At 42.3% G+C, this 12206-nt stretch overlaps 1 protein-coding gene across 4 annotated transcripts in view; it reads right to left on the bottom strand.

Annotated features, from left to right (window-relative positions):
* The window catches only part of FRY (FRY microtubule binding protein), a 385515-nt gene that overhangs the window by 112262 nt on the left and 261047 nt on the right, over positions 1-12206 (bottom strand). For all 4 annotated transcript variants that reach the window (XM_039535002.1, XM_039535008.1, XM_039535030.1 and 1 more), the window contains 4 exons: positions 8858-9026; positions 8006-8096; positions 5867-5949; positions 672-822 (listed from right to left, as the gene is read on the bottom strand). In XM_039535002.1, coding sequence (XP_039390936.1) covers positions 672-822; positions 5867-5949; positions 8006-8096; positions 8858-9026 — 494 coding nt within the window. The remainder of the gene's footprint in view (positions 1-671; positions 823-5866; positions 5950-8005; positions 8097-8857; positions 9027-12206) is intronic.

Genomic DNA, 12206 nt, shown 5'->3' with positions numbered 1-12206 from the left:
TTCTACACCCAAACCATTATTTAAAGAAGTAGCAATACTAAAACCAACATTAATACCGATAAAAGAAGTGATAAATTATTAAGACAGTCACAGAAGTGCTATTGACCAGCTTTTGCCATAAATTATCATAGTACATGGGACGTATAGCAAGAAAAATGAATTGATACAAAGCTATACTGGAGGAATCAAAAAATCCTCAGCATTTTCCAAAATTAAGCTTCCTTTGAATGTTATTAATGTCAAAAAGATATCACAATACCTAAAGTTACTGTACTTAGCTGTTAAGCACCATTATTGAAAATAATATTATTAATGTCAATATAGATTATGTAAAAGAGGAGTTCTAGCATATGTATAGCATAATTAGAATAGCACAAAAAAGTGCTACAAATAACAGTCCGTTAGGTTTGGGAAAGACAATGTTCAGCTTCTGTGAATCAGGTATCGTTGCTTTAATCCAATTCCTATCAGTACATTTGATCTCATGCAAAATAAACAAGCTACAGTTTTAACAAGGCATTAGAATTGCAGGGCCTTTTGATTTAACACTGAAATGTTGGGAAGCAGTAAAATGTATGTGTGTGATTTTTCTTAAGTGCTGGGTAATGGAGTCATTCAATTATTGTTGACCAATTTTCTAATTAGCGGAGACTTATTTCAGTATTGCTCACCTATGAAGGGGTCCCCGTGGTGTGACAGTTTCTGGGAGGTAGTCAACAAGTGGTGCCCAGCATCCTCCATTGTAAGGCATTGGCAAGGGTTGTGGCTGTTTGGTCTCCACAATATTCAACAGCCAGCTAGTATATGGAGAAACAGGATCATCTGCATGGTAAAATATTAAAACATGCTTTAGTCTGTAATGACTTAAAAACCAAATAGTTTCATTATCTAGTATCTAAAACAATGTGCATGCTAAATTCAGTTCAGAATATTTGGCGAGAGGACATGGGTTTGCAATAACAAGTGAAGCACATTTAATTCCTCCTTCACTATGCTGAAAATGTAACACAGAGTCCAAGCAGGCAGCACTGAATTTTATAGGCTGCAGCTGAATTCCTTTTGTCATTTTTTAGTAGTTTAGGATCCAGATCACAAAACACCAAGCAATGGACTCTCTCCTAAAAAATGAGAATAAAGTTCAGCCAACATAACTGCCATGGCAAGGCATCTGTTGTACAGGGCCTTCTAGCAGTGACACATTCTTGTAACAACCAGCAGGTGCCCTGCTGAGTGATGCTACGAAGAAGCCAAAAATTAGATCTGCTGAATTAAGAGGAGGAAATAAGGAATGTGAAAAACATCTTCAGTGTGATACAATTCTTACAATAGGGATAAAATATTTATTAAGCTTCTCAAATATCTATTTAGTTTAGCTTTAGTGAGAAGCTGTTGTTACATTAATAAACAAGATATTTATCTATAAATATACAGAAATATCACTTATTTGCCTTATAAGACTTGTGATAATTAATTAATGGTTGCCAAGTGCTTTACACATGAAAAGTGTTATACAGCTATTATTTATTATTATTGAATAATCTATTTAATATACAGAACAATAACTACTCTATTAAATCTATATTAAAGTCAAGATTGTCCCTGGTGCTTGGGAGAGTGTGTGTGGAACTCCTGGGTGAATATTTATGTAAGAGGCACAAGAAGCCTTCCACCCCTCACCTAAGATCCCTGCATAAAGGTCCAGAAAACCCACAGCCTCTGTGCCCAGAGGAGTACAGAGACTTCTCCTTGCATGTGCCCTTAAGCATACAACCTGGGACAGGAAGGGGAGGAGAGCAGATCATGACAAAGAACCCCTCTACACAAGCTTGCACAGCTGGCTGGGCACGCTAAAGGGAGCAGGCTGCATCATCAGAAAGGGACTTGTGCCACTTGGCCTGCATGATGGGGACCAGAAAGAAGCATTTGTCTGTCTACTTAGAGCTGTGAGTAAATGCCACACACGAACTCTAAATGAGTACCTAGGCACCTCCATTTAAAGCTGGGGTGGGCCAACTTTTTGGCCTGAGGGTCACATCTGGGTATGGAAATTGTATGGTGGGCCATGAATGCTCACAAAATTGGGAACTGGGGTGTGGGAGGGGGTGAGGGCTCCATCTGGGGGTGCGGGCTCTGGGGTGGGGCCAGAAATCAGGAGTTCAGGGTGTGGGAGGGGGCTCCGGGATGGGGCAGGGGTTTGGGATGTGTGAGAGGGTGAGGGCTCTGGCTGGAGGTGCAGTCTCTGGGGTGGGGCCAGGGATGAGGGGTTTGGGATGCAGGAGGGGGCTGGGGGTAGAGCAGAGGGGTTCAGAGTATGGGAGGGGTCTCCAGGCTGAGGCAGAGGGTTGGGGTGTGGGAGGGGGTGCAGGATCTGGGCTGGGAGTGTGGGTTCCAGGGTGAGGCCAGAAATGAGGGGTTCAAGGTGCGGGAGGGGGCTCTGGGCTGGGGCAGGGAGTTGGGATGTGGGGGAGGGGGCTCCGGGCTGGGTCTGAGTGGTTCGGCGTGCAGGAGGGGGCTCTGGGCTGGGGTTGGAGTGTAGGGGGGGAGTTGAGGGCTCTGGCTGGGGGTGTGGGCTCTAGGGTCTGGCTGGGGATGAGGGGTTTGGGGTGCAGAAGGATGCTCCGGGCTGGGACCGAGGGGTTTGGAGGGCAGTAGGGGGATCAGAGCTGGGGCAGGGGGTTGGGGCACGGGAGAGGACCAGGGGTGGCGCTTGGGTTGAGGGTAGTGTATGGAGCCCCCCGGCTGCCCTTACGTCCCCACGGAGACCCTCATTTATCTTAATTAAGACTTTGATTTGCCTCTCTCCTACTTGAAACTAGCAAGATCTTTTTGAGATTTTATAGGATGTTATAACTATCATCTCAGTTTACTCTAACTGTATCTCTGATCCATCCTTTTAATTGTGGAAAGCAACATGAAGTTTTTGGTACCTGATGGTGTGTGATTAAATTCATGAGTTACTTATATAAAATTCAAGTTGACAGTTGCTAAAACTGTAGGGAAAAGAGAATGAAGAATCCGAACTAAGGTTTTTTATTTTGTTAACATGGAAAACAGAGGGTTGGATGGAAGTGTGACTGTATTCCATTTTGGGTTTGTGGAGTGGTGGCGTATTTCCCTCTTTCCTGAAGTCTGCCAAAACTTTTCCTTTTGAAGCAGTTGTTACAGAAATGTTTAACTTAGTATGGTTACCCCTTTTTCGTTTGAGGGTTTAGCCAACATTCACCCCTTTGAGGATTGTTTCCATTAGCAGGACAAATTGATATTAGAATTAGGTATATCTTTGATGAAATCCTACTTATTTATGAAGATGGTATACAAAGTCCTGTTTTCCTCAGGAAAGTTGGACTCAGACTATAGTTTGTAGTTTCTTGCTCACAATTCCAAGCCTCTTTCCAACCAGCACTCTGCCCACAAAGATCTCTTGACTTTCTCTACGGGCCACGCTGTAAGGAGAGGCATGTGGGTGGTCAGGTCTAGTGGTCAGAGTCAGGAATCAGGAACTGTAGCTGGGGGTCAGCGCTGACGACAGAGTCAGGAATCAAGCCAATTGTCAAAGCAGAATCAGAGTCAGAGGATGAATGATGGGTCAAGTTGGATTCAAGAGTCAAGCCAATGGTCAAGTTGGAGCCAAAGTCAAAAGTAAAGAGTGAAGCCAGAGTTGGAGTTGGGGCAGGGCGGAGGAACAGGGACCTGGAGCAAAGCAGGAAAGCAGAAACCAGGGACAGAGGAGAATCTGGGATAAGGAGGGCAGGAATAGGCAGGTAGGCAGGGCTCAGGACTCAAGGTCCAAAGTGGCAGGCAACCAGCTAAGGATCCACCTAGTGACTCAGACAACTTCCTGTGTCTCATTCTGTAGCTCTGATAGCCCCTTTTGTCACCACTTCCAGTGAGCTGCTGGGTGACGGCTGAGGTCTGCACACTGCCTGGAGACTTATAGACAGGTTCAAAACCTGCAATCCCTCTCTCTCACACACACACCCAGTGCTTCTCTTGCTCACCCACCCTTTCTCTCTCCCACCCACCTCCACAATCAAACCCATCCTCCCAGCCCCTATGTTTGTATTCAGTATAGTCTTTGGGAGGTGGCTCCCACTGTTTCGGCTATCACTAAACAAACAGACACTGCCTGAATATTAGGTGGCCAGCACACCCAACAGCTTCAATGAGGTTTGTGACGGCCTGTAGATCAAAGACATGCTGCTAGAAGCCACTCAACCTCCAGCAAAACAGTACTAGGAAGAGAGGGAGTGACTGCGGCTCCTGGATTTTATTACTGGTTCTGCAACTCACTCATCATGTAATCCCAGGCAAACTGCTATTCCTCTGAACCCACTTTGCCCACAGCCCGTGTTGTGGAGAAGTGTTTCAAAGTATTAATGTTGTTCTGTATTGGAACATACTTCATTAAAATCACATTAACACTGCTGCATTAATTAACCTTTGCAGCAGAACTGTCAATTTGCTGAAGAATTCAGCACTAGCAAGCCACACAAGTGAAGGAAAATTGCAGCAAAATGTAGGTTGAGTATGTTGCAGAATATGTATTTAATTAATTAATTTTTATAAATATTTACTGGTTTTCTATTTGTTCACAATCATGCAAAAGCAACCATTTGTATATTTAAAAATAATCAGAATAGTTTATTACATTACATTTGATAAGTTTCCTATTTTTTATTATGAAAAAAATTGCCAGAAGAATTTCATTTGGACAACAGAAGATATAAAACATTATTACATTCATTATCCATGTTGAACCAGACAGTACAGTATGGCCAGACCCAAATCATTGATCTATTTAGCACTAAGACACACCACCAGGGCCACTGCACCATTTGACCTTGGTTTTTTTGTATCAGTCAGGAATAAGGGACTGTATAAAGGACTGGCCTTTCTAAGATGCAGTATAGGGTTTAAATGAAATCAGAGTATCAGCCTCTTCACAGTTCATTGCAAAAATGACTTCATACTACCAGACTTCCCAAACACCTAACATAATTTAGTAAATAACTGAAATACCAGGTGTTTCTTGATCAGGGCGCTCTCTTTTTTTTTGCCCCCCAGCAGTCATGCGCGGGGCGCCCGCGCCAGGGGGCAGGCGGGAGCAGGCATGACTGACTGCAGAGGAGAGTGCTGGTCCTGCGTGGCTCGGTGACCCTCGCTCGCAGGAGCAGCGCAGGGCAGCCGGCGCAGCCGCCCCCCCCCCCCCCCCTTCCCCTAGGCACCAGCTTGTTTTGCTGGTGCCTAGAGCCGCCCCTGTTCTTGATACTCTTTACTAAATAAGTACCAAGGGCCAATTTATGGTCAGTTCAGAGTAGGTGTATGGGGGTGACAGAAACAGCGAGCCCTTTCTCCTTTTTGCCCAACACAAGCGTGGAGCCATAATTAAGTTGCAGGTAGTGGGGAATGGAAGGGATGGAATATGATTTGCTGACATGACATGTCTTGGTGGGTCCCTGGAGCTGCTCCCCATCTCCAGGTAGAGGGAGAGTGCTGGTTACTTCTGTTATATTGATGTGGTAAGTCCCTCTGTTCCCCATAGTGCACCTAGAACTGTTATAATTTTCAAAGTGAAAATGTCTCCAGCCAGGCACTGCTGCTTACATGATATCTCACTTCCCCCATTCCAAGGAAGCTCTGCCTGTGCAAAGGCTCTACTGACTCCTGAGCTAGCAAAAGGAATTATCTATAACATCAGTTTAAAGGTAACAAGGTGACACAGATAAGCCACTGGAATGATAGCTTCCTATGCTGTGACTAGACTATACAGACAGCTTTATTGGGTGTTCTCTTCAAGTCACAAGAAACATTTCCTTTCTCACCAATACACTCAATAAATTGCATAAAATGGAATGTCAGCACTTACTTTTATCATCATCATAAGATCCTCCAGAGCTATTACTGTACCTTGATTCTAGTCGAGTATGTGCTCTGATTACATTACTGAACCTTGAAATACAAGAAAAATCTTCATTAAATGCTTTATTTAGACAAAGCAAACCACTGTAGTAAATGCTTACTCTGACTAACTTTGCACGGACCACCTTAAGCATGGCATTTCCTACTTTTCAAGTACTGGACTTTACAATCTAAATAACATTCTTTTAGTTTAGTGTTTTTCTATGCATACAAATAAGGGTAACTGGCATATTATTGTGGCATTCTTTAAAAATACCCTGAAAAGTGTACTAAAAGATATATTTTGAGGGGAAAACACATATGAAGAAATGCACAATGTCAAATTCTATCCTCATCTGAATGCCATAATTTCAAGAGGGCTGCCTGGATGATGAAAAAATATAGCTAGACAGACCGCAAATAAGAGAAAGCGGTCACTTTGAAAACCATGTAACAGATGCTGACAATACAAACACATAACTGTCACAATATAACATGATAATGTCAAAATGCATTGATATCAAAACAATACAGTATTGTGATGTCAGAGAAAGAAATCACATCACAAGACAAGACACAATGCAACATCACCTTGAAAAGCTATGGTGCAGCATGATGACATTGTGCCAGACCAAAAAATTTTCTAGCCAAGTAAATGGCATTTCACACATTACTCAGGGTTTCCTTTTATGTGATATTGTGTCTTCAACACAAAAACTAAAATATTTTCTACTTACTTTCATTATATGTTATTCCAAAACAGGCCTGTGATTATGACAGCAGATGTCAAATCTTTTATTACTTACTGTAGAAATTCTTTATCATAATCATATTTAAAGAACAATGACTGTTAGAGACAAAGTTATCCACAACATATGCTCTGGTCACCTTATTATTTAAAAAAAAATGACTACAAAGAGAACACTAAGAACAATTCTACATCTGTGTATCGAAATATAGCAGTGGTTCTCAACCTTTCCAGACCACTGTGTCCCTTTCAGGATTCTGATTTGTCTTGCATACCCCCAAGTTTTACCTCACATAAAAAACTATTTGCTTACAAAATCCGACACAAGAATACAAAAGTATCACAGCACACTATTACTGAAAAATTGGTTAGGCCATATGTAAATTTTATGTGAGACAGGAAACTGTGAAATTGCTGGCAGGTTACAACTGGGGCACATAATGAAAAATGTTGTATCAGTTGTTCGCTCTGCCATTTAAAAAAAACCAACCAATTAATACAATATACCTATAAACAATTTTTGTACAGAAAAATAAGGTGGCTACCCAAAGGCAAGGAGATTTATTTTCTTGTTGCTCACACACAGCATCTTTCTGCTCCCTATTCTGAGACCCCACATTCTGTATTTGTGCATTTGGTTTTTCTTCCCTAAGTGTAGCACCTTACATTTGTCTTTGCTGAATTTCATTTTGTTGTCTATAGCCCAGTTCTCCAATTTATCAAGATTATATACGTACAATAAGAAATGAAAGATGCAGAAGGCTGGAAATATATTAATTGATTCAAGATTGCTAGGCAGAATATTTTTCAGATGTAGAAAATAGTCCTTCCAATATCTGCCATCTCATCCTAAAAAGGAAGAGTGACACTGACCTTCTCTGCACAGTCAGGAACACTGGTGTGCACGCAGATTTTCGTACTATCTTCATGGACTAAAAGAGTATGGGATCAAACCCAATATTTTAAAAAGATTTTAAAATTCTTTTTTTTAGTAAATTCCCCCGCTTCTCTTTCTCTTCTCCAGTTGGTTCCTACAACATGAGCTATGTAGCACAAATTGCTCAATTTAGGTTTCATACATACCTAGGCTGTACCTACAATATTAGGCTTATGTTACTAATCAACTGTTTGAAACAGGAGGTTCTGCAGCCAGCTTTTACTGGTTTCCTGAATGACTATTTAAAAACATTCCTCCTGGGATAAAAACAATGCTTATGGTCAGAAAGATCATCAGCCAATCTAGATCAGTGTGGCTCCACTGAAGTCAATGGAGCTTGGTTGATTGACATGAGCTGATGTCAATCTGGCCCTTAAAATATTTTTTAAAATGCGCACATTTTGGAGAAAGAGTTTACAAACCTTTCATCAGTTTCCTTCACCATCCTGCTCTCCTCTATATCAGGAAAATTGTCTTGGCCAGCTACAACAGTATTACTGCTAGAGGTAGTTCCTGTATGCGAGATGACAACAAGCACACCCATTAAATAACATACAGTCTTTCCATGAGCTTCTTTTCTTTCATACTAAAATAACAATAAAAAACTTTACCTTTAATGTCAAAGGCCACAGTAAAATTGTTCATTATGCATATACTACACACACATTCATATCCATGCAAAACATACATGTGTTTTAGGGTCTTGCTTCACATCCTAAAAAAAGTGAGTGCTCAGAGTCTTGCATGTCCTGTAAATTTGTGTTCACTGTTCCTTACTGACTTAAAAAGATGCAGTCACGGTTTGGTACAGTTCATCATTTATCTGAACTGGTTCTTCTATAATTAATATTACAGAACAGTATGCGACCAGCAATCCCATGATCACAGCAGGTATTCTCCAGCGCCCTGGTTTATTGACAAGCTAGCACCTTAACTGTGTTGCAGTCCTAGTTTTGAAAGTCTAATGCAACTTTCAGAACATGGTGGTCAAAGAGAACATGACACTATGACATACACCAGATCTCAAGCTCAGTCTCACCAACATCCTGCTGAGCTCCAGAGAAGCAATATAGTAGGCTGCACGAGAGAGAACAACTAAATGAATCTGTCATTCAGTGCATGTGATTTGCAGAGCATGCAGCCATTCTAGTAGGTGCTGTGACTTATAGGTGTCATCATTATATATTTGTATTACCGAACGGAACTGAACAAAGAGACTGAGACTAAAAAAAAGGTATAAAGTCATAGCTGAAATAATAACGCTTAGCTCATACCAGAAGCAACAGCTGAGGGCTTGTTGCTGGCAGTAAAGCGGTAAAAAGGTGGATTATCACAATGCTGGACAATAGGGTTTACTGGATCGGTCTGCTGCAGTTCAAAAAGCAGCTCTTCCATTGTTTGAATAGTGTTATTCCGACACAAATATATGGCAACCTTTTTGATCTGAAGGAGAAAAAAAGACATTTATTAGTCTCTACACAAAATAGATAAAAACTAGAATAATTCACACAATAAAAACATATTACTTTGCAATAACTAAAAGGCTAAAATGCATATATTACTGTTGAAAAAGACACCAGAACAATGTAACTGAATTAACTGTACTCATATTAATACGAATACAACTCCCTTTTGATTTCAACATACTTTCTCTTAAAAACAAATCTCTGATCTGGTTGCTCAAAATTATTTGGTTATTATTCTCCATAAGCCAACATTTTTAATATACAGAATGTAATTAAAAACTCTGAAACTAGCATTACTAGAATTACTTGTGAATCATATTCAGGGGGTTTATCTTTTGATTACATGAATACCCTCCAAGGTAAAGCTTGCCATACTTCATAGGGTCAAAGTTCCAAAATGTAAAGCAGAGGTCCACGCATAATTTCATGTGTACGTTTATGCATGCAATTGTATGTGAAAGTCAGGTAATTGCACACACAAATGGTAGGTAAGGATCCAGCTAGCCATTTACACATGTGATGAGAGACAAAGGTATTTTCAGAAGTCTTGAAAATACATATCTACATAAGTAAACAATCAATCACAGTAAAGTCAATAATGCGTACCATACTGAGCCTACTCCTAGTGAAGTGAATGGCAAAATTCTCACATTTGTTATCTTCTAATTTATTTTACTCTTTTTTAAACCTAGAGAAAATGTACACATTTAAAGGTTATGCTAAAGTAACTGAAAAAATGTGCTTGTTGTACTTCACTGTGAGATATTGTAGGAGTTTCTAAAAAGGAAATGTTCTTCACTAATCATTTGTATTGTGATTAGAAATGGGCAACACCTTATCTATAAACCTTGCACTGCACCCTATAAAGCCAGGGGAGCAGAGCAGTTCATGTGGCTGCACTAAGAAAACAACACTTAAAAGAAAAAGAAATAAAAAAAGACCAGCCAGCCACCTTTAAGCAATCTTTGCCTCTTTAAAAAAGCCAGCCAGTAAAGTGTTAGAAGCATTGCCTTGTGCCCATTGAGCCAGAGCATATGGCTGAAGGCAGGAAGCAGCTGCTGAGAGCCAGAGGCACACTGATTCCAAAACAGAGAAAGGTAAAGACGAATAGATAATCTTGCAGCAATGTGGCCTTTTGGATTCTGCAAGCCAGAATGCTGTGGATAATTTGTTGGTATTATCTTTAGTTGCTAATTATTTTGCTCTCTGCCATAGACGATGCATAGGAAGGGCATGTGGGGTCAAGTGCTCCCGTCCACAGACTTCTGCTTGGCCTACCAGGGTGGAGGGGAGGGAGAGGGTCTCTGTCCTTCTCCCACTGCGCCTGCCCCCTGGCACATTTGGCCTCTGTCCCTGGCAGCCAGGCCTAGGCAGGGAGCGGGGGGGTGGGGGAACCAGACATTTCTCATGCCTGCCACTCTGGGTCGCTGCTCTGTGCAATGTGGTGGCTGCTTGAGAGACAGCCTGGCTGGGGAGATGGCAGCGGCAGAAGGTTGCCCCCGGCTTGAGCCCGGTGGCTGGGGACAGGGGCTGAGTGAACTGCAGTCCCCTTTTCCCCCTGGCACATTTCCAGCTCACTTGCCCTGTCCCTTGCAGCCGGGCCTGGGTGGGGGGCAGCCCACTGCCACCATCTGCACAACCAGGCTCTCTGAGGCAGCTGCCTGGAGTGGCCAGCTTCAGCTCCGTGAGAAGAGGCTCCATACCACTCCTCGCCAGGCTGCCAGGGAGAGCAGAGCTCAATGTGCTGGGATGGGGGAGGAGGGAGGAGGAGGTGCAGCAGGAGAAAGACAGAGCACTCAACCCCCTGCTAGGGTGACCAGACAGCAAATGTGAAAAATCGGGATGGGGGTGGGGGGTAATAGGAGTCTATATAAGAAAAAGACCCAAAAATTGGGACTGCCCCTATAAAATTGGGACATCTGGTCATCCTACCTGCAGGTAACTCTGGTGGGGCAGGGACAGCGCTGGGCACAGGGCAGGGCACAGGGTGGGGAGAGTCACTGGGCAGAGGAGACACATGGGGTGGTCATGTGTCCTTTCCTTTAGATTGTGACCCCCGCCCAGTATGGGGAGGCACAAGTCATCTATGCTGTCTGAAGTATATTGTGTTCTCCTTGTTTCTATTTAGGATAGGGGTGAGTGGTACACTATTGCCATTTCAGGTCTAATTTGGATACAACAAATCTGAGTAGCTACAGGTTTTAACAAGCAATTGTCCTCTAGGGATTTACTTCTCCTCCTTGGCTGCCACCATCCTTACTGTCTTTCTCTTTAGCAGCAAACTCACTCACCCAAATCTAAAAATGTTCAGCTCTCAGACCACATGTAGAAGAATAGGAGGAATGCTGATATCCCTATTTCTACAACCTGTACCACATGTGCTAGACTGGAGGGCTAGGGCCTCTGCAGGTGCTCGGGGGGGAGGCATCCAAGGACCCCCCACTGGTGCCTGGGGAGGTGGGCAGCAGCATGTGGCCTGGGATCCCCACTATTGCTGGGAAGGGAGGGGGTTTGGCGGGGCTGGCAGGCTCCCTACTTGGCTCCACTCAACTCCCCAGAAGCGGTAATACTAACAACCATCCAGCTTTCGTTGCACAAAGACAGAGTCCACAATTATAATATATTAAATTAAAAAATAAAAGGGAACCAAAAAGATGTGTAGATAATAATGAGGACATCTTGTGATCCTCTATTGTCTTCCCACAAACTCTCCTCATCCTTTGTTTTGCTTACTCTGTTATGGGTGGCAAACTCCTAAGGGCACGCCTGTCATTTTAAACTGTTTGTAAAAAACCAAGCACACCTGTGATGCTATTTAACTAACGTAATCATTGTAATGATAGATTCTTATTTTCTTAGTATGGGAACTACTAGGGACAGTCAAATAAGAAACTGTAATTCTGCTGAAAAAAGTAAAAAGCACTAAATTTTGATTCAGATTCTCCCAACCACTGAAGAGCCAGACAGAAGTGGAGCTATATTACTTCACTCAGAAAAAAAACTGTTTTATTCTAACGGCAGCAACAGCAGCAATATATTGTACAACTTGACTCACATACAAGAAGGAACAGTTATGTAACCAATGACAGCTATGCGGGGAACAAAAAGGAATAAGCTGACATGCTAAACTTTACAATTTCCACTAGTGTTTAAATTG

Source organism: Mauremys reevesii, linkage group 1, assembly GCF_016161935.1.
Source record: "Mauremys reevesii isolate NIE-2019 linkage group 1, ASM1616193v1, whole genome shotgun sequence".
Lineage (NCBI taxonomy): Eukaryota > Metazoa > Chordata > Testudines > Geoemydidae > Mauremys > Mauremys reevesii.
Note: the sequence above shows the minus strand (reverse complement) of the source record. Positions and strands in the feature narration are given on the sequence as shown.